Here is a 22,077-nt window from a genome sequence, read left to right on the forward strand (position 1 = left end):
GACCCATGTTGCTCTAACGAAACCTTACAGGGAGAGACGAGAACAACATGTAAATAATTGTTCAGTAAACAAATAAAAGGTAAAAAAAATTCAATCCATGGTTTAAAGTTGCATTTAAAGTTAAATTTATAATTGGCTATAGACCATTTTTTTTCAACCGAACTATCGTCATCCTAGTCATTTTGAAATTTCAATTTATTAATATATATGTATATATAAAAATTGACAAGTTTTAGTTTCTATGTTTGTATCTATTATATGTGAATGCTAATATCTGTTTGTTGTTTCCAGGCCTGGTATTGTAGCTCGTCCGTATATGTATGTTTAATATTGTGATCGGTTGGACTTCACTTCTCTATGTAAACTTGCTGTATGGAAGAATAGATCTGCCGGACGGAGTCTATTCCCGTATAGGTATCACAAAAAGAATTGCCAAACTGTAAGTGTTACTACTGTTATATATTATTTATTTTAGAGGAAAAAATATCCCATTTGTAAAGATTAGTTAAATTTAAATTATTTTTTTGTATCCACACTTTCAATATAAGAGATTGTAAACTTATAAATTATTTTGGATATGGAATGCCGACGTTAGACCTACTAATCATAGTGTTAGATCGGGTGAATGAGAAGGATGAGTGATGGTGAATGTTTTATTTGGGGAATTTTTTTTATTTTAGTTTAGTTTTGTTTAGTTGGTATGAATCGTGAGCGGAAAGTTATTAGTAGAGAGACTTAGACTAACTTACAGGTGGACAAGTTTTCAAAATAATTTATAATTCAAAAATAAAAATAATTAGCATTATTTTTATTTTTCCTGGCAAGGACGAGTGTGTAACATGTCACTCTGTTAGTTACAAAAAAAACAGTTGTAAGATGATATATAAATTCATTCTATTTCGAGTCTTCGATAAACTAGTTTCGTTTGTCAAATTTTGAATATAGCGCCTCTAGTGGCGATTGTTGTTACTTCACCCAACACTTGAGTTATCCTCATCAGATGTGTGCTGGAAATGTACTCGGTAAAACTTTGAAATAGTAAGCTCTATTTATCGAAAATTAGTAAATTATTCTATTAGAGTTGTGTGTATATTACAAGTGAATTCACTTTGACATACTAAAGTGTGGACTGTTATTTACTTAATATTCTGGTGAGTTGTATAATAATTTTCTTAAATTTAATTCAAATTCATATATATTCTAATGGAAACTTAACTGTTAAATTAAATGGGATATAGACAGTTGTGTGTTAACCATACTTATAACTTCCTGTATTCGATATATATATATATATATATATATATATATATATATATATATATATATATATATATATATATATATATATATTGAAAACTCGGTTCAATTATCCAAATCTTTTAGGTTGTCGTAGAACACGATTAAGTTGAGATTTATTGGGACTCATATTAATTTCACTTGCATTTGATTTAATCTGTTCAATCAGTACCAGCGAGTTAAATGACTTGTAAGGAAATTTGTAATATAGATTTATTTTGTTATAAAGAAGAGCTTCCTAAATCATTGACTTATTACTTAACGAAACTAATATTAAAATCCTTGACCTATTTGTGGATTTGCGATTGTCCTAATTTTTAGGAAGGTTATATGTATTTATATTTAAGCTGAACGTACGGTGGTCCTTAGGATTTCTGGGAACTATACTTAATTTAAAAATATATATATATTGTTTCTCAAATGTGGCGGGTCTTCACCGGTGGGAGTCCCGTACCGAGTAACGAGCTCCTATCTAAATAGGAACGTTACACTTCGTAATACTCATTAGCGCAAATAATCGAAGTCAATGGATGAATGAGAAAATTTAGTCCTATATTACAGTAGGCGAATGGGTGTAGTAAAGCAGTACACGACCAAAAAGCCAACTTACTGTTTTACCTTTGGCCTGGGTCGCCTAACGTAGTTGAACCTGGAGAAAATCATAATTGTAGTTTTAGCAGTTTAAAGTATCCTTTACCTATTACAGTACATTGAGCATAAGATTCTAACTGAAGGTCTCAATGTACACATTTAAAAAAAAAAAAAAAAAAAAAAAAAGGCTTATTTATAAACAATTTCCAGTAGCTAAGCAACAAGCTAAATTTTGGATTGTCACGAGCTAGACATTGTTTTATAAGCCATCTTACTGTTGGGAACTTATTTACGTTCAAAAGTAGAAGAAAATAATAAGCAAAGAAATGTTATATCATAATATTTAATTTAAGAGAACATTTTTTTTTTTTTTTTAATAATCCGGAATTTCGAAATCATTGTTATAGAATGAAGGGGTGTTACTTACTTTCGGTTTCGAAAGAAATTAAGATTTTTATCTTGCTTAAGAGTTATCATAGCCTCATGGTTTCAGTGTACATAGCGTAAGGGTAGTTTCTCCACTTATACATCATCGCTGCGCCTCGAAATACCTTCGTGACATTTTCGTTGAAAATGAGCTCTATAGTAAGATATGAGCAGAAAGTCGTGTTACATCTTCTCTTAATATTCCTAAATATGAATTTTTAATAGTGTTCTCGTAATAAAGAAATAAAAGTGATTCTTAATAGTGTAAATGATGAGAAAGCTCGTTCCTTGCTTCTCCTGGAAAGTTGCCAGTTCTGCTTCGAAGCGTAGCGATGATATACTGTTTCAGAAATCTTTCAGTTTTAGGTCCTACGGTTATACTGGCTAGGCTAAAGGAGATGGTGATGATGAGAAATGAACGCAATGATGGAATGAATAAAGTGGGAGGAAAAGGGAGAACTCAGAGAAAACCCACGAACACGGTGTTTGTCCACAACAAAGCCCACATGGCGCGAAATGGGATCGAGCAAGGGACCCCACGTACCAGAGGTGAACTCTACCACTGAGCCACCGTTTCCCCTATACTGTTTCAGGGAATTAGTTCTAGTTTAATTTTGTTTCGAAGAACCTAGGTTCCAGTATGAATAAGAATTGGAGTTTAGATACGGAAATAGAGCACAACATTAACGTGGAATAGATGCTTTGAAAGATTTCATGTATTCTTTGTAATAAAAGGATAAGTGTAAAAGTAAAAAGAAACTAGGGGAATCAAGAAGCGTAAGAGAAGAAACTAGACGTGGCCAAAATGAAAATGTTCAGATCGATGTGTGGTTTTACTAGGTTGGAGAGATCAGAAACGCAAGAATACGAAACAGCGTTAAAGTGCGATGTCGAAGAAAGTACAACAGAGATGATTACAGTAGTATGGTCATGTTATGAGAAGAAGTGATGATTATGTAGGCAAGAGAGTGGGAATAATGGAAGTAGAAGACAAAAGAGGAAGAGCAAGACCAAAAATGAAGATGGATAGATTATGTGACTGCGGACTTAGAAGAAAAGGAGTTAATAAAGAATGATGCTTGGTACCGACCAAGAAGGAGGCGAATTATTAAAAATGTCATCAGAATTTAAAAAAAAAAAAAAAGGCTTGATAAATATACATGAAATGGGACTATTTTTTTTTTTCTGGTTTAATATTTCACGGTTATAACCTTTAGGCTGAAGGAAAAAAAAATGAAATGAAATTTTTGAGTTTTACGTCCCACGGTTATGCCTGTTAGGCTAAAGGAGACGGTGATGATGAGTAATGAATGAAATGGTGGAATGAAGAAAGTGGGAGGAAACGGGAGAACCCCGAGAAAACCCACGCACACGGTGTTTGTCCACCACAAAGTTCACTTGGCGGGAGCAGGGTTTGAACCCGAGACCCCAAGCACCAGAGGTTAGGCTGAAGGAGATGGATGATTAATGAAAACGGTGAATGATTGTGAAATTATTATTATTATTATTATTATTATTATTATTTGTATGTGTGCGCTCTCCTACCGGGAATCGGACCCGGAACCACGTACACTTGAGACATGTGCTAGCTACTAGACCAGCGGGAAGGACAGGGATAAACATATGGTATCTTGACATAAATTTCTGTAAAAGCTTCCTCAAGTAAAAATTATCATAACACATTAAACAAATTGCTACTATTAAAGTAACCATTCCTCTTACCTGCTTCGTCCTTGGCCTAAATCTGAAGTTCGTTTGATACTTCTATTTTCTTTAGCTGTTTTGGTGTCCTTCGATTGTTCAGGAGGTTTCTCCAGCACTTTTGAACCTTTAAGCCCATTAGTTTTCTTCACATTCTTACCACGGTTCCTTGTTTTATTATTAGACGAATTTCGTTCAGTATCGTTTAAATTTACACGCCCAGAATCTGCAGAATTTCGTTTGCTATCATTTGTGTTTATTGAGCCTCGTTTCAGGCTTGCTGAAGTTTTGGTATTCTTTTGACTTGTGGCTCTTGACTTTTTTGAAGCAGCAATACCTTTCTTGTTCAACGGCTGAGACCCTCTGGTGCTCTCTCTACTTTTATTTCTCGGTGTCTGTGCATCTCCATTGACAGAAGATCTATCGGACTTAACACTTTTCGAGCTTCCAATTTGCTTAGGGCCTCCGACATCTTCAGTGGTCTTAAGCATCTTCGACAGCGCATCTTTTTCAGTGTTATTAAGTTTCTTCAGATCAGTTATCTTCACATTTGCTGTTATATTTTTTGCGTCTTGCGATTCATTAGGAAAATTCTGCTGCAGTTGTAAAGACAGTTCTGGGTTACAACACGTGGGTTGACTCAGTAAACATTTTTGAAAAACTGTATCCCCGTAATTTAAACGAAAATCAATTAGTCTGAAAAGAGAAAGGCATCTCTGTTTTACCTACATTATTACTATCAATCTATACAATACTATTTTTTTTTTTTTTTTTTTTTTTTTTTAAGTGTCACAAGGCTACTTGTTTTTCTTCAAGGCTCTTTCGAATATTAATTTTATCACCGAGAAGGAAGTGTGCCTGTACCGTTATATAGCTCGAATTATACAGCCAACAGATAAAGTTACATGAAGATGTCGTAGGTAATTCACATGTTCCGAATTGATGCTGCTCTAACTGCAGTATGACGAAAACTAAAATAGGAGACTTTTAACGCAGTAAACAAAATAAAAGAACCTGTAAGTTCTCAACAAGTTAAAAAAAATCCACATAAAAAGTTAGTTCCCTTTATTTAGATGAAAGCACGTTAATGAATGAACTCTTTCTTTCGGTGACCTGTGGTCATGAGCGTCTCTGGCATGTACAAATTGGGGGACGACTAGAACAAATGTAACAGCTAGCTGAGAGCTTGAATTACGAGCTAGCAGGATCAGTTTCTCCCTCTTTCAGGACAATTAATCATAATTTTCTCTCATCACTTGCTACATATTTCGAAATATTCACACACTATAATTCTTAGGGAACTTTGTCTTGACGTAGGAATTATACTATTAATACTATCCCTTTATATTATATTTCTCTACGTTCCTTATTTTTCTTCCATCATATCTTTTATCACGCCATTCAGAGTATTTTTTTTCCAACGATGTCATAACATCCTTTTAATCGTTTCTAATGCCTTTAATAGCTTTATCGTTCCAATTAACTTTTTCCCACTCTCGTCGACATACAAATTTCCGAGAACTCAAACGCAATTCTTTTTGTAATCTTTTCGTAGTATCCACCTTTCTGCTCCCTGCAGTGCAATACTCTAAACCTGAGTTCCTTTTGTAAATCTTCATTCAGTGACTCAGATAGCGTGCTTCTCATCATTATTAGCACAATCATCTTAAAGGTATTTCCCCCTTTCTCACGTTCCTTTCTATTACTCGTTTACTTTCATATATTCGTTGATAATACTATCTACATATTGAAAACTAATCACCTATTCTACTTTCTTTGCTCAGACCTCTTAATTTGTTACAGTGTCAATCATCCCAGCCACTAATTTTTAATCTTTTTCACATTTATTTCATCTTAAATTACTTTCACAGCGCTTCTTTATCTTTTCTGACATCATGTTTACTTGCGATTTAAATTCTGCAACAATAGCCAAATCATCTGAAAAGCAAATATACTGGTCTTTCCAGTTTCTGTCAAATTAACCTGTTCCCTAATGAAATACTTGTTTGGCACTCTTCTATATAGTGCATAATGTCACTGAAAAGCAAACTTTTAGTGGAACACCTCTTCCAAATTCACTATTCGACATCAATTTTTATTAGTTGGTTCATATGTAAGTTTGTTTGAGTCTGATCTTTCAGTCCATCCCAATCATCTTTCAGATGAACCAGTTGAAGCAGTTAAAAAACATTCTCTAAATTAACAAATACTATATACCCTGCTTTTTGCTTTGTCTGAACAGCTTTCACCTACTTTGTCTGAACAGCTAATTGCATTTTTATGCTCTGCCTCCTTCCAAATCAAATTGTATAATTTCCTTACGTCTTTTTCCATATAATATCAACATATTCAAATCTGAACTTTTGATGCATGCGCTATGAAGCTAACTCACTGGTGGAAAAGCATTCTAGTTTACTTAGTACTAATTATAAGGAGTGTTCAAAAAGAAACGAGCCGGAGGCCGAGGAACAGAAACTCTTACATGTATATTAGAAGTATTGGCTCTGGCTGTTGAGGCACTTGTGCGACACAACGCAGTGAATGGCTGTCTCGTAGAATTCCCTGGGCTGCGTTGCAAACCAGTTCCTAACGTACTGCTGAACATCGTCATCCGAGTTGAATCGTTTGCCCCTCAGAGCCTTTTTAAGGGGACCAAAAATGGCGTAATCGCAGGGTGAGAGATTTTGACTGTATGGAGGATGACCGAGAACCCCCTACTTGAATTTTTGTACGACTGTCCTGACTGTGTTGGCAGTATGAGGTCGGGCATTGTCATGGATCAAAATGACTCCACATGTGAACTTGCCTGGTCGTTTCGATTTGATCGCTTGGCGAAGGTTGGTCAATGTTTGCGCGTCACGCTGGGCATTCACTGTTGTCCCGTGCTGCAGGAAGTCTATCAGACGAGGGCCGTCTTGGTCAAAGAAGAACGTCAGCATAATCTTTCCTGCACTTTGTGGATAGCCTTGGATTTTTTTTTATTTATTTATTTATTATATAGTGGTGATCCTGGATGCTTCAACAGATTTTGTTGTTTCAATTCTGGTTCGAAGTGATGACACCAAGACTCATCTCCAGCCACCAATCGTGTCAGGAACTCATTCCCCACCCTGACATAGCGCTGCAGATGATCAAGACAGTGGGCCATTCGACAAGCTTCCTGCTGTGGTTGAAGATTGTGAGGCACCCATTGCGCGCACACTTTGCGCCAGTTCAGTCTTTCCGTCATGATGCTGTGAACAATTCCGACTCTCAGGTTGACCTCGGCGGTTACGGCTTTCACGGTAACTCTGCGGTCCTGGGTAACGAGTGCATCAATCAGCTGGATGATGCCATTGGTAATGCGGTGTGGTGTTCCAGACTGTGCACCATCGGCTAACGACACCCGTCCTTCCTTGAAGCGCTTGTGCCACTCCTTGACCTTACAAGGGACATGCAGTGTTCACCGTACACTTGTGACATTCTTCGATGAATATCCGTTCCCCCTACTCCTTCCGCCATCAAAAAACGAACAACACCTCTTTGTTCTTCCTTTGACGCCTCCCTTTCACTGTCGCACTGCTCACAACACGACTAACCGCGATGGACGATTGGTGTCTGCTTCTGCTGGCTTTGTAAGTCACGTGGCTTGTGAACTTCTGCGCTCTTGTCGGAACGCCTATTTGTTACACATGCTACAATATTACCATTCTATCACAGGTGTGCACATTACAGCCTTCGGCTTTTTTTTTCTTTCTTTTCAACGCTCCTTACATATAGACCGACCTGAACGAAACTAACATCACAGAATATGTGTCCGTAGAAAGCATGCTAATATTATTTTGAAAATTAAAGCATATGTGCCACTGTAAACGGCAGAGTGATCGTAGTGTCTGTAGAGGATATACTGCTAGTAGTTTGAAGGATGTCGGACAACAAGATAAATGTTCAGTACGGATCACAGTGTGTGTCTGCAATTCTAAAACGACGCTAGCGAACATCTAGTGTACAATTTAGTTTCTTCGAGAATCGTCGTATACTAAGGCAGCAAGTGATCGAATGGTCGTGTCAGTGGTCCACTGGTGGTATACGCGATGGAAGGCAAAGCGTTACCATAGCCAAAGTACCTTATCTTCAGTGCCTCTTCGAAAGCAGGAGCAGGACAACGACTACCAATACAATCAGAGAAACCATGGTTCCCGGAACCTAAATACGGTGAAAGCCCGAATACTAAACAATTAATTCTTGAATAATGATCTTCCATCCTTCGTTTCTTTCGCACGACACCTGCTCATCGTCAAGGATTTTAGGTTGTATCTGGAGAGAGATAGGTGTGGCAAGGAAAACTGAAGGTAGTGGTATTCAGCGATGGCAGTAGTTTCTGTCTTATACACAACGATAGACCTGTACGTATATGTAAACTCGCAGTTGAGAGGAAAATTTAGTGAGTTCTCATACGTCATATAGGACCCGCCACTTAACTTTCTGGTATCTGATAAGAGATGAGAAATAAGCTACATATCCCGCTCTCCATTCTTTTTTTTTTTAAAAAAAAAAGAAAGAAAAAAGAGGAGTATAGCTAATAAGTCGAGTATTCGTTATGTTAATCAATGTTCTATGATCTTATTTGAACACTTTTTGGGACCCTATCTTTCAGTAGTATATCGAGTGTTCCCATACAATCAGGTGAAGTCAACGTGCTCTACCCAGAATATGCCTTCTATTCTAGTCTGCTAGATTTCCGGACCTAAGCCTTATCAAGTGCATGTCGGGCATGCTGGGACAGCTCCTGACCACCAACCGGCACAAAAAACAACCGTCTCCGACAATGACCTCGCCAAACAGTTGTGTGGGCTCTTCAGGTAATTATACATTTTATTAAGTGTTGCTGATATATTTTGTAACAAGTTTAAGATGCACCATGGGTACTATGTTGGGAAGAATACCACCCACCACTTTATATTCTTAAAAATTGCGTAGTTATATTATCTACATTTTCATTCTTAATTTCACTATACTGTATATTGTTCAACTTATCTTTTAATTTCTTTGCTTTGTTTTCTTTCTTTCCTTTTTTCATGTCCAAAATATTAAATTTATTCTTCTTTCCACACAACTCAATGTATCCTTTCCACCTGTCTCAAGCTGCATTTCAATCCATTTTCATTCATCCAGATTCATTTTCATCCTTAGTTTTTATACCTGCATAAACATTATTCAAATTTCTACTTTCTTTTTAGTCACTTTTGTCACCTTTGAGTCTATTGTACACTATCCTGTCTTCGCTGTTCCCTTCTTTGGTTTCATACTTTTTTTTTTCGTAGTTTTCCAAAGTTTTTTTTATAACCCATGTTCCTTAGTTGTGAAACCTTTATCATATCGTACATTTACTCGCAAAGTTCGAGATACTCTTACAACTAATTAGTTCTTATGTTTACCTTATCTCAACGCGCATATATATATCTGCTTCATAGTGGCACGTGCAGTATGCGAACGCGCATTATCCTGTTGAAGGATTATCTTCTTTCCAGGACGTTTATCACGCAAGGCACAACGGAGCTTCAAAAGTGTCTGGATGGTAGCGAGCAGAATTTATGGTTTGTCCAGGCTTAAGAAAGTTAATCAGAATCCTACCCTGAGCATCCCAGAAGACGCTCCCCATAACTTTCCCTACCGATTGCACTGTCTTCGCTTTCTTCTTCGGTGGCGAACTCAAGTGGTGCCATTCCGTACTCTGTCATTTTGGTTTCAGGTTCATAATGATGGAACCAGCTTTCATCTCCAGTCACAATAATTGTCAAAAAGTCATCACCTTCATGTCGAAATCTCTGAAGAAGGGTTTAGGCAATGGTTAGTCTCTGATGTTTATGGTCCTTGGTTAATAAACGTGGAACCCAACGGGTACAAACCTTCCGACAACCTAAGCTGTGAATCTATTCTTGCACCACACAATGTCCAACACCAAGTTTTGCAGCGATTCCATTTACAGTGATACGCTTATCTCCCCTAATCAGCTCATCAACCCTTACCGTGTTGCGTTTCGTGGAGGCAGCTCGAGGAGCCCGCTGCGAGGCTCATCTTCGATACTTGTGTTTCCATCCTTAAAATGCTTCACCCACCTCCTAACATTGCTGGCACCCATGCACGCACCCCCATAGGCACGCTGCACTCTGCGGTGAATTTCAGCAGCAGTTTGGTTCTCTTTAACAAGGAATTCAATCACAGCACACTGTCGAAACGAAACATCGCTGCCCACCATTTTGGAAATCTTGCCTGTGGTCACGTGGTAGCAACAAACGGCGTCAACGTCTGGAAAGAAAGAAAGAAAGGTCTGTAGATTCAGTTGATGTACTTGGTTTTACTTACAACTAAAGATTACGGTTGTGAAAACATGTTGCTCACAACTTTCAGTATGCCCCTCGTAATTGTGGTGTTCCTCTACCTCTCTTGTTTTCCACCCATCATACCACGCACTCAGAAGACAATCCCTTCTCAAAAGACAAGTTTCATATAAGTATTGTAGATACACAATGCAATATTATAGTTAACAACAGAAATTATATTATGTTTCTTCCCATTTCTTTTATTCTTCCATGTAGGATTTTCAGCCTTCATCCATTTTCTCTCCTGCCCAAAATTTTGGGGAAGAAGCATCTCTCTTGTTCTTTCTGCCAGAGACGCCCGTGCTTGTGGCTAATTGATAACTTCTGCTTCGGTTTGACATTAGGGAGTTTACGTTGATATTTGCCGTTACGTTAAAAATCACCAAAAAGTTTTATTTTTGTTCAACTTCTTGACTGTAATAAACACAGTAAAATAGTAATACGAACTACAGTGTGCGGCAGAAAGAAATTTCCGATATGGATAAGGTATAACTTCAGGTGGGGATTGTATCGTCGAATGCAGTATACGTACCGTTCGTTTTCAGTATGCAACTTGGCGTAGTGGGGAACATTGTGCCATTGTTGTTGAGGAGTTTCAAAAAATGGCAGGTTGCCGACTAACGAAGCAAGTGCTTCGCGCTTTGTATGAATAACGGCGGCACCACTTAAATGACGTTTTGTTCAAACATGTAGATTTAAAACGGCAGCCTTCCGTGTCCTTTCCACAAATAATAATTATAAACACTTACCATATCTTCTTTTGCTTTGAATTTATTAGCTTACTAAATAGGACAGTTCTTTCTGTCGCACTTTATAGCTACATGAGTAAGACATTACTGTACGTAATTAGTTAACCAAAATAACAGTTATTAAAATATATTAATAATGCAGAAACGCTTCATAGGTGATTAAATACTAGAAGTGTTCAACACATGGTTTAATGGAAGATATCTTCTGGCATAAGTGAAAATAAACCCGAATAAATAATTTTCCTGAAAATTAAAGCGGGACAGTTACAATTCTTACATTGAAACTGTCAGCGAAACACTGAAAAACTTCGGAAAACGGGGAAACACTGAAAACATTCCTAGTCACTCAATAGTCTCACAATTTCCACAGAAATGAAACTGGGCAAGCAATGTAAATGATTTGAATGTGTTTCAAAATTATTTGAACGATAAGCAATCGTTTCATGAGAGTTAAAACTCTATCGATAATTAAATTGTATTAAAATACTTTTGACCACATCCTCGAGTTCTGCTTCGTATGGTCGCAGTACTTCGAAACTTTTCCGCCAGGTGGCAGAGTGTGGAAGGAGAGTGAGACAAGTTGCAAGATGATGCCTTGGTGCAGATAAAGCATTTTGCGTTCTTCAATTTCATGTTAGTCCGTCTGTTGTAAGTGTTCAGCGTTGAGTTGCGTACAAAATATCGTAAAGGATCATCATTAAAAAGACTTCATCAGAGAGTGGTATTAGCAATTCAAGACAACACGATGAATTCGCAAGAGAAAATCACATGATAGCCCTTCCACGTCTGAGGCTGATGTCGAGAGTCCGAGCTTGTTTTCAACGCAGTCCTCAAAAGTCTGCAGCAAGAACAAATCGAGTACTTCAAATGTTTCGAACAACTGTGTGGCGCATAGTGCGTAAGCGTTTATGGATACATTAATGTATCCATATCGAATGCAATCGCTATAACTGTTAACACCAGTGGTCGAAGTGAGACGGTATGCGGTGGTATGCCATACCGCCTCTGGTTTTTCGGTGATCAATACATACCGTCACTGGGAAGTGAGAGCTAATATGCCTTTATTAAGTCCATTTTTATATACAGTAATTGACGAATAGCTTTGTACGTCAAAGATTTTAAGTTGGCAACACCATTATTTTTGTTATCTTTTCCTATCTCTTGCTTTTTAAAATGAGGTGTGTAAAAAAAAGTTCACTCCTTGCTCCTATGCAAGAACTGGTGTTGGTTGTGTTGGTTGCAGATAAGGGCCACATAACAGCTACATAATATGTCATGGGTCCAACCCAAACAAAAGGAAGTGCATTGAAGATGCGACTCGTTTAAACTGAAATCGGAAAGTATTGTTATGAGTTTGCCGGGATTCCTTTTGTGTCCGGGGGTCTGGAATACCCCTTAGTCGAGTGGGGGGTCCACGAGTTCTCCAATGGGAAATTATTTAAAAAATATTGATATAAAAACTCAGTTTTGATCCTTTTCATGTATAATTCTCTACAATACAACATAAGGATATATTTTATTTTTCTCAGAAAGTTGGGGCGGGGGCAAAGCCTCTCCATGCCCCCGTAACTACGAAGAAACTCTTTCGTGGTTTTGAGTCATTGTGTAAATAGAAATGCAATCTTTTGGACAATATACCCTCACTGTCTTTCAACATTTTGATTTACGGTATGTCAAGTCAAAATGGTAATAAAACATACCACCTCTGCTTCTTTTCTACTTCGAACACTGGTTAACACCAAATGATCACACGTCCCTCGAAGAATTTTATGTCATTTCAAGAGTTGTGCACTAGTGAAGATTCGTTGGAACAAACTGTCTTTCAGTGATAGGGCTACGCTCCATGTGACAGGAAGAGTAAACAAAGAACAAGTTTGTATCTGGGTGACTGAGAGGCTTCATAAAATCTTTGAAATAGAAATGTCTTTTGCGCCATTTCATTTTCCGAAATGTATGGTCTGTACTTCTTTCCCGAAGAAACTGTAACTGGAGAAACATTTCCACAGATGTTTAATACGTGGCTTATGGCACAGCTGAAACAAAACAATGCAAGCTTTATCTATCTACTGGAAGGATTTCCTTGCCACTTTCATCACAACGTTAGGAATTATCTAGGTAATAGACTGTCACACAGCTGGATTAGACGAGCTGTTCACAAAGATCAATAGCTTTTACGTTGGTTACTAAGATCACCGAACTTAACCCTCTGGAATTTTTGTGTCTGTGGGGGACATTTCAAAGACATTGTGTACCCCTCATACCACCTCTACCCCAAACTTTCCGTGAATTGCAAAAGCGCATTACTGTTGCACTGCAACTGTTTATGAAAACCTGCTGAAACGGGCCTGTGAGGAATTAAATTTTCGGGTTGATATATGCAGGTTAATAAAAGAGACCCACATTGAAGATCTGTGAGTTACTGTATTTCAATTTTTACCACGAAAACTTGAACAGTTACACTACTTATGTGTAAAATTTGAAGCAATTCGTACAATTAATAACAAAAATTACAAGTTGAAAAAAAAAAAAAAATTACATTGTTAATATATGTTAATTGTCTGATGAAGAGGACGTTAGGTCCTTGAAACTGTAACAAAAATCGTATAATTATTAAATAATTCATTTTGTTCTGGTCATTTATTGAATATTATCATCGTAGAAGGCTGCACTCTGATAATTGGACAGTTCATTTTACATAAACGTCTAGTTTTTAAAAATATTATTCAACATGTATTCTTACCTTAATTCACCTGGCTCGTGTCTTCTGTCACGAGCTGAATCCATTCTGTTCACTGCTGCGCCAGAATCAGATTCTTCAGAAGTTGATCCTTTCTTCCGAGGAGAATGCTTACTTCCTTTACGTTCCGGAGAACCAGAGCTCTTTTTCGCTACCGCAGAGCTAGAACGTTTCTTGTTTGGTGGAGAAGTGGAGCGTCCTCCGGACTTTGATCTGCTCTTCCGCTTTTGTGAACCAGAGCTTTTCCTTCCACTAGGACTAGCAGATTTTGCTGCAGTACTTTTACTCTTACTGCCTCTTGGAGAGGATGAACTTCCCTTTCGTCCCTTAGAACTTTTTCTTTGAGCAGATTTACTGTCACTTCCAGAACTTTTGCTTCTCTTTGAACTTGAAGAGCTCCCAGATCGCTTAGAACTTTCAGAACTTTTACTAGACTTGCGTCCTTTTGATTTGGAGAACAGTTCTTCAATACATCGACAATTGTAACAAGTTTGGTTTTCTCTAAATTAAAGATTTTTAAAAAATGTTCTAAAAGATTATGTACCAACTGAAATGCATAGCTTCTACTTTCTACACTTCTACGAGGGAAGGAATGTTTATAAAGTTCTGCTTAAGCAGACACTAAAATAATAAGAGATACAATTTTGTATATGTAATAGTACTTCTTTACAATCCTACAAAGTCATATACATTTTTATTTTCAGCGACGCACTATGTTGAATATTAATCATTATAAGTCGGCATTTTAGCGATTGGACCGTTTCCTGTTTCACTATTTATACATTGAGATTCCTTTAAAAGGTGGAAAGGGAAGGAGCCATCAGGAGTCAGGTCCATAGAGTATTGCAGCTGGAACAAATTCGTAGTTTAGACTGCATCGAAATTTTAGTTTTACAGACAGAATGACTATGTGCTTGCTTTGAAGGATGCGGACACAGTTAATAATAATGAGGAAGAGGCTATCGCTGACATAATATTTCGAAATTCCTTTTTCCGTCCCAAATAAGGTAAATTCCCAGTTTATGTGGCACTTCATTATTTTATGCTTTATTGTAAAAGGCAATGCCAGATATATTTATATATTACCAAACATCCTAAGTTTTATATAGTTTAATTTGTCTTTCACTTATTTTACGTTATATATATATATATATTAACAAATTCTGCACAGTTAGTTTAAAAACGAAATAATAATAATAAAAATAAAATAATAATAATAATAATAATAATAATAATAATAATAATAATAATAATAATAATAATCATAATCATAATCATCATCATCCCCCTCCACCTTGCATTCACACCATCATATATCTATCTGAGGATTTGAAGACGAAGTTGTACTCTTTCCCATTCTACATAACGTATTCAGAGCTGACGGAAAATCTTTCTCCATTTCCATGCGTCAATATTGATGCACATCCTACGAATTCGGTGGCACTCATGAATGATCTCACTGGTTAAAACTGAAGTTCAACATTTATGTGCTTCTTTCTTTTATTTGCTTTCGACTGTTTACTGGCATTAGGTATCAAGGATGGTGACCAACCTGATTGTAACAGAAGTAGAAAATAACGTTAGGGAATCTATAGTTCAATGGGATCTACAGGCAAATCAACTGATCGTCGCGTCGTCTCGATGGCTCCTCGCCTCGACGTATGCTTATTACAGTGCCAATTTATTCGTTACATACTTCTCTCATATATTATGCTAATTATTCGTTCGTGAGTTTCATTTAAATTAAATAGAATCCTCAATAAAATAAATAATAAAAATAATTTATAGAATAAAATGGGTTCGCTCTCAATAAAAAGTTCGAAATCAAAAGTTAATTTTGGGGCCGGGAAAGAGCTATACCTCTGCTAAATTTAGCCTGTCCCTGCTAAAGTTTGCTAGTAAGTTAGTTTGCTAAGGTTACCTTAATTGGGAATCGTCATGTTCCGTTCCAGAATAAACCTGAGATTAACAATACGACTCTTTTGTCTCAAAATACTTCAACTACTCACAGAAAGGAGTTACATTTTGCGAGTAGTAATTGCTTTGTTACAGAACATTCACCGACGAAAGAAACTCGAGTTTTTTTGTTTTTTTTTCATTTTTCCTTTTGTGTGTGTGTTTGTGAAAAATGTCACTAAATTATGGAAATAACATCATGAAATTCCTTATATATAGACTCATGGTAAGGGTGATATAGGGCTGTCTAGAAAGTATTGAACCTGTTCTGGTCAAAATTGAGAATACATTTATTGTGATTTGAAAATAACACTATGAAACCACAAATTCACCACTTTGTTCAATGGTTTTCTGTTATTTATTGAACCTTTAGAGGTCAAAATTGTGAATACATTTATTGTGATTTGAAAATAACACTATGAAACTACATATGCACCATTTTACTCGATGAACTTATGCCATTTCGCAGCCCTAGTTTGACAAGGTTCTAATTGCATCTACCTACATTTCGAGATACAGCTGTTTAATGTTTTGATTTGTTATAATGTTAACACTATTGAAGATCCTTATTGAACACGATATGACAGGGCCTTAGTGTAGATTTCAATCCTTTCAAAAGATGCAGAAGGATATGTTTTTTGGGGACGACGATTTACTAATTAGAACCTTGTCATCCTATAATTCACGTTTCGCTGTGATGATAAGGTTCTATCATCAGGAAGAACTCTGTCAAACTAAACATAGTTAATACTTTAGTGGTCAAATCCAGTAAATTAAGTGTAGCTTTTATTCGTTGTTTGTATATATTCGACAAAATAAAGACTACATTCTAGCTATCACCAGACCTGTAGCTAGGGGATCGCCAAGTTCTCTTAATTTCTGACGGGTCGTTAAAGATATATGCGGTCTGATGTTGTCATGTGGTATACAAACCCTTTCTGTTGATCAATTCCGGTCGTTTCTTTTGAATTGTTAAGTGGACTTGAGCTAATTGTCAACAATACAGGTCAGAGTTTATTGTTCTGCCAAGCGGGAGTAGCATAATACAACATTCCTGGGTGTCAAGTGGGATTTGCTATAGACTGTCAAGCTTCTCGCATCGACTATTATCTTTTTAGCAGACTGCTGTCGTGGGCTATCCCCTTTTCATCAAATGTGATCAACCACTTCAGAAATGACTTGAGTTCGTTACGTTTCAATAGAGATTCGCAAATAGAAATTCAATCAAGTAAGAGTTTTTGAGTCAGATTGTTGGCACCCAGAATATAATTCACTTTTGTTGTAATTAGTTGCCCACTGCGACGAGCAGCTTGGACATCCAGAACAAAAGCGACTAAATCTTATTTCGGCTGTTGATTTTGCTAACGTATCTTGCCCATGAACAGCACAAATTCCTTTGCAGACTTGCGCAATATTTGCGTCATTATCGAAACAAAAATTGTAAAATGTAGCATAGTTTTCCGGAAAGTTCACTCACCTTCACGGTGCAATATCTTATATCTGATCATAAGAATTCAAAGACTTTGTATATCTACTAGATTCAACTGTTAGCTGTCGAATGACGTTACGGCTGATCTACTGCGAATCAAGTACCGTGCAATTTGGGACATTAACGCCATCTTGTGTGCAAACAGGCTATTAGATTTTAGACTACCCCACTACTCATTATATTTGTAACGCTTTAATATAGTATAAGCTCTGGTCTAGGAAAAACTGGAATCGCGAGCTATTTCTCGAGTTCTCACTTCCTTCGGTTGCAATTCAATTATCTTACAACACGGAAAATAAAGCTCTCCTCAACATTCTGTCTGGAAAATGCCGTATAGGAAGAGTGGCATCAGCAATTGCAGTCTTTCCAGATTATCTGTAAGTAAGAATAATTTCGATTTTCTCTTCTCAGATAAATAATCCATACTTATCGAATAACAGTAGCACCCAGATGACAATAAGAAATTCAAAATAAAATATTGGGTGACAAGAAATAATCCGTACAAAGTTTCGCGTAACCTGTCATGAATGTAGTGTCCTGCAGCCAAATAAGTGTTGTTTTGTTGGATACTTGTGTACCTGTACATGCTTTTTCGGCTTCCTAACGAGGAATTTCTTTTTTTGTTTCACAATGTCAACCAAACGCAGGGCAATGTTGGGACTGTTTTGTCCAAGAAAGCGTCAATGTGAAATTGTTTGTTTGCCTGGTGTTCCAAAAGTGACAGTCTCAGACGCAGTTCGGCGATTCCAGGAGTTCGGCCATGAAGGCGACCTTCCCGGGAGAGGAAGAAAGCACACTGTCAACACGTCCAAGAACAGCAAGATTATCAAAATCGAGTGCAAGGAAATCCGAGGGTCTCCGTGAGAAAAATCGCTCGTGATATCGGAATCAACCGCGAATCGGTGCGGCAAATGGCTAACAGGGGACTCAACCTCAAGGCGTACAAGCTTTGAAAAGTTTAGCTGCTCACTGACGAAAACAAGCGCGTGCGACTCGAACGATGACACCCTCTTAAGCGCCGGGCGCAGGTTAGCGATGAGAGTGCATTCTTTTTACTGACGAGAAGCTGTTCATCATAAAGCATGGGCACAACCACCAACATGATAGGACCTGGTTTACAGAGGCTCCTGACATCTAGCCATCGTCGAACACCGCGAAAATATAGAGTCATCATGGTCTGGGGTGAAATTTGCGCAAATGGCAAGACCGTTCTGGTGTTCGTGGATCAACGGGTCAAGCTCAATCCCGATTTGTACTGCTGCGACATTCTCGAGACCGTCGTACCTCCGAGGGTCAAGCGGCACTCCGATGATGCAGAATGGACTTTCCAACAGGACTTTGCTCCGGCCCACAGGACGAAACGGCCGCAATACTGGTGCAGAACCCATCTTTCGGGCTTCATCTCGTCTGCGGAATAGCCGCCATACTCCTCGGATCTCAACACCATGGGCTACGGTGAATGATCTATTTTGGAGACTAGGGTATGCACTACATGCCACAAAAGTTTGGAGTCGCTGAAGCAATCGCTGCGTCGTGAGTGGAACCGATTGTCGCTCGAAGAACTGCGGCCCATCAACGAACATTTCTAAGCATGTTTGGACGTCTGTATTGCCGCCAAGGGCGGCCACTTTGAAACCGACTGAACATATTGTTCCTATATGGGGCAATCCAAATGAAATCGACCAATGATGGTTGCTGACAAAATTTAGCTTTTTATTAAGTTTCTTATCAAAGTTTGTACCACATTTAGGGAGTTGAAAACGGGCATTCATTTATTTTTTAGCCGCGCAGGTTTTGTCGTAGTGGCCATTTTATATAGGCGTCTGAGCGCATTTTGAACTTTTTAGTGCATTCCGTTAAACGCTGTAACTTTTTAGGTTTGAGTTCAAACCAAAACCATATGAAAGATAATGGAATGGACAACATTCTATGTTCTGTAACCATTGAGACGTGCTTCAGAACGTTGAGAAAATAAGCTCTGAACATTGAGGTTGGAAACCTAGAAATTGCCATTTTGGAATGTACATTTTGAAGCGAAATAAATGAGACTCACCTTCAATTCTTTGTCTACATAGAGACTAGATAATAGACAACGTCCTAAACAAGTTTCAAGTCTGAGAACTATATACTTGATTTGTTGGAAAATGTTTAAACATTGCAAATTTTCGAAAATCGTGCATTTTCACCATAAAATACCTCAGGGAGGACAGAAGTGAAAAATCCGAAATTTGCACCAAAAAAATAGATTGTAGTTGTGCAGTAACAAGTGGGTAAAATTGCATCACTGAGACTCGAGTAGTTTCTGAGTTATAAGGTTTTTCTTCACTGGGACAATATCATGAAGCGCCATTGGAGTGAATATAAACTTTGTAGCAAAGTCAAAATAACATGAAAGTAATGTTAAATGGGTATAAAGTGTGCATAATTTATGAATCATATCTTGTATAAAAAACGAAAGTCGACTGTTGTTTCTTTTCTGCCTATAGCCTGTCTGTTAAGACATCACTGAAATAAATAGTTGACTAATTTGTGTACTGAGTTTGATACTGATATTGAAAGTACGACCAGTAGAAGTTGTGAATTTTGTGGGTGTGTCTTTCTGGAGAATCTTAGTGATTGGCATCAGCACTTTGTCATTCGTAGATAGTTTAAAAGAGGTTCTTGGGTCATGGGCATGGAAAAAGTTATCAAAAGATTATTTTCCTGACTGATGCCTTCAATTTCCCTAATTCACAATTTCTCGTCATAAATACAAGCTACAGTATCATTAGGTGCAAATGACAATATGTTATGTTCTGGAAGTACTGAAGTACTGCAATCAGTAAATTCATCTGATTGTGAGTATTCAGAACATCTGATTCGCGTTTGCGTCAGAGGTACAAATCTATGATATGATCTGGTATTAATAATTCTTTTACAAGTAGCAAATCTCGAATTTCTTGCTGTTTGACTGCACTTTTTCTGATGGAACATGGATAAATTGTATGCCTCAGATACCATATCAACACAAAACCTATACATTTGTTCAGTTTTTAATATCGTGAATTTCACATCACTGCAACAACTTATAACTCAGAAACTACTCAAGTCTCAGTGATGCAATTTTACTTACTTGTTACTGCATAACTATGATCTATTTTGTGCAAATTTCGGATTTTTCACTTCTGTCTTCCCTGGGATATTTGATGGTGAATATACACAATTTTCGAAAATTCGCAAAATTTAAAAATTTCTAAAAAATCGAATATAAGGTTCACAGATATGAAACTTCTTTGGGACGTTGTCTATTATCTAGTTTCTATGTAAACAAAGAATTGAAGGTGATTCTCATTTATTTCGTTTCAAAATGTATATTCTAAAATGCCAATTTCTAGGTTTCCAACCTGAATGTTCAGAGCTTATTTTATCGACGTTCTAAAGTACGTCTCAATGTGCACAGAACACAGAATGTTGTCCATTCCATTACCTTTCATATGGTTTTAGATTGAACTCATTATCTTTAAAATCTAAAAAGTTACAGCGTTTAACGGAATCCTCTGAATAGTACAAAATATGCTCAGACGTCTATACAAAATGGCCGCCACAAACAAACCTGCGCGGCTAAAAAATAAATGAATACCCGTTTTTAGCTTCCTGAATGTGGTACAATCTTAGGTAAAAAATAAAAATAAAAAATAAATAAAATGTTGTCAGCAACCTTTGACCTGGAAATCGGTCGATTTCGTTTGGATTAACCCATATACCCATGATCTTGGTATTTCGTGTTGTTTTGCTAAATGCTTTAGATTTAATAAATGTATGGCAACAAACATTCGTACGGGTTATTTCTTGTCAACCTGTAACGAAACAGTCAAAACTAATTCGAAAATAACGAAAATAAACGAACAAACACAACCTTTCTTATCGAATAGAGTAAAAAAATAAATGTCAATTTAATTGTAGTGTCAGTAGCACCTAAAATGCGAAATAAAATACACTTTGAAACCTATACAAAATAAAAAATGAAACGACTGATAAACAAACTTCTAAAACAAATAGATTAACATCTTTCTAAATTAGAGCAGTGAGTGAAAACGAACAATATCGGATGGATTCTATACCTAAGAGAAGCATGGGAAGACGCCGGGGATAAAATGCTTGACAGCTAACTATAATTACCACTACACGCTGCACCTGATTGTACTGTCACAAACGACACTAGACCACTGTACTGTGACCACTGGAATTGTCTGAATTCATACCGAATGCAATGGCATTTAGAAGAATCAAGAAAACGTTTAGGATGAAAGAATGCTTATTGCAGAGTAGAATGAAACATGACAGTCCCCATCCAATTAAAATAATAATAATGAACCTAATTTTTACTGGTTACAGCGTTATGTATCATGAATTGAAATAGTTTCGAATAAAATTTATGTTTTTATTCCCCGTAGAATCCAAATTTACAATGAGAAATGAATCAATAAATGGAAAAACTGGAACATTTCCCACCTTACTTTTGAAACGAAAAGCAAAACGCTTACCAAAAATACCGTTGGTTATACAGAAATATTTGTACAGGCTCCATTTGTAATATATGTTAATACCTTTCTTTTCCCAAAACACTACAAACGTAATAGGATTCCATATTTAGTTATACAGAAATCGCTATCACAGAATGTTCCTCTTTGTTTTTGATTTTTTTTTTTTTTTTTTTTTTTTCACTCAGTGATTGAAATGGAGGTTTCAATTTTAACTTTTCAATATTATCCCACGTGGACGGGGTAATTT

The 22,077-nt window shown here is 37.0% G+C and overlaps 1 protein-coding gene across 9 annotated transcripts in view; it reads right to left on the reverse strand.

Annotated features, from left to right (window-relative positions):
- The window catches only part of LOC145673340 (uncharacterized), a 193,417-nt gene that overhangs the window by 81,445 nt on the left and 89,895 nt on the right, over nucleotides 1-22,077 (reverse strand). For 7 of the 9 annotated variants that reach the window (XM_081742956.1, XM_081742954.1, XM_081742957.1 and 4 more), the window contains 2 exons: nucleotides 13,866-14,363; nucleotides 4,036-4,710 (listed from right to left, as the gene is read on the reverse strand). In XM_081742956.1, coding sequence (XP_081599082.1) covers nucleotides 4,036-4,710; nucleotides 13,866-14,363 — 1,173 coding nt within the window. The remainder of the gene's footprint in view (nucleotides 1-4,035; nucleotides 4,711-13,865; nucleotides 14,364-22,077) is intronic. The other 2 variants (XM_081742959.1, XM_081742960.1) reach the window with 2 other exon arrangements.

The sequence above is a fragment of the Thermobia domestica genome, chromosome 16 (assembly GCF_964235325.1).
Source record: "Thermobia domestica chromosome 16, izTheDome1.hap1.1, whole genome shotgun sequence".
NCBI classification, from domain to species: domain Eukaryota; kingdom Metazoa; phylum Arthropoda; class Insecta; order Zygentoma; family Lepismatidae; genus Thermobia; species Thermobia domestica.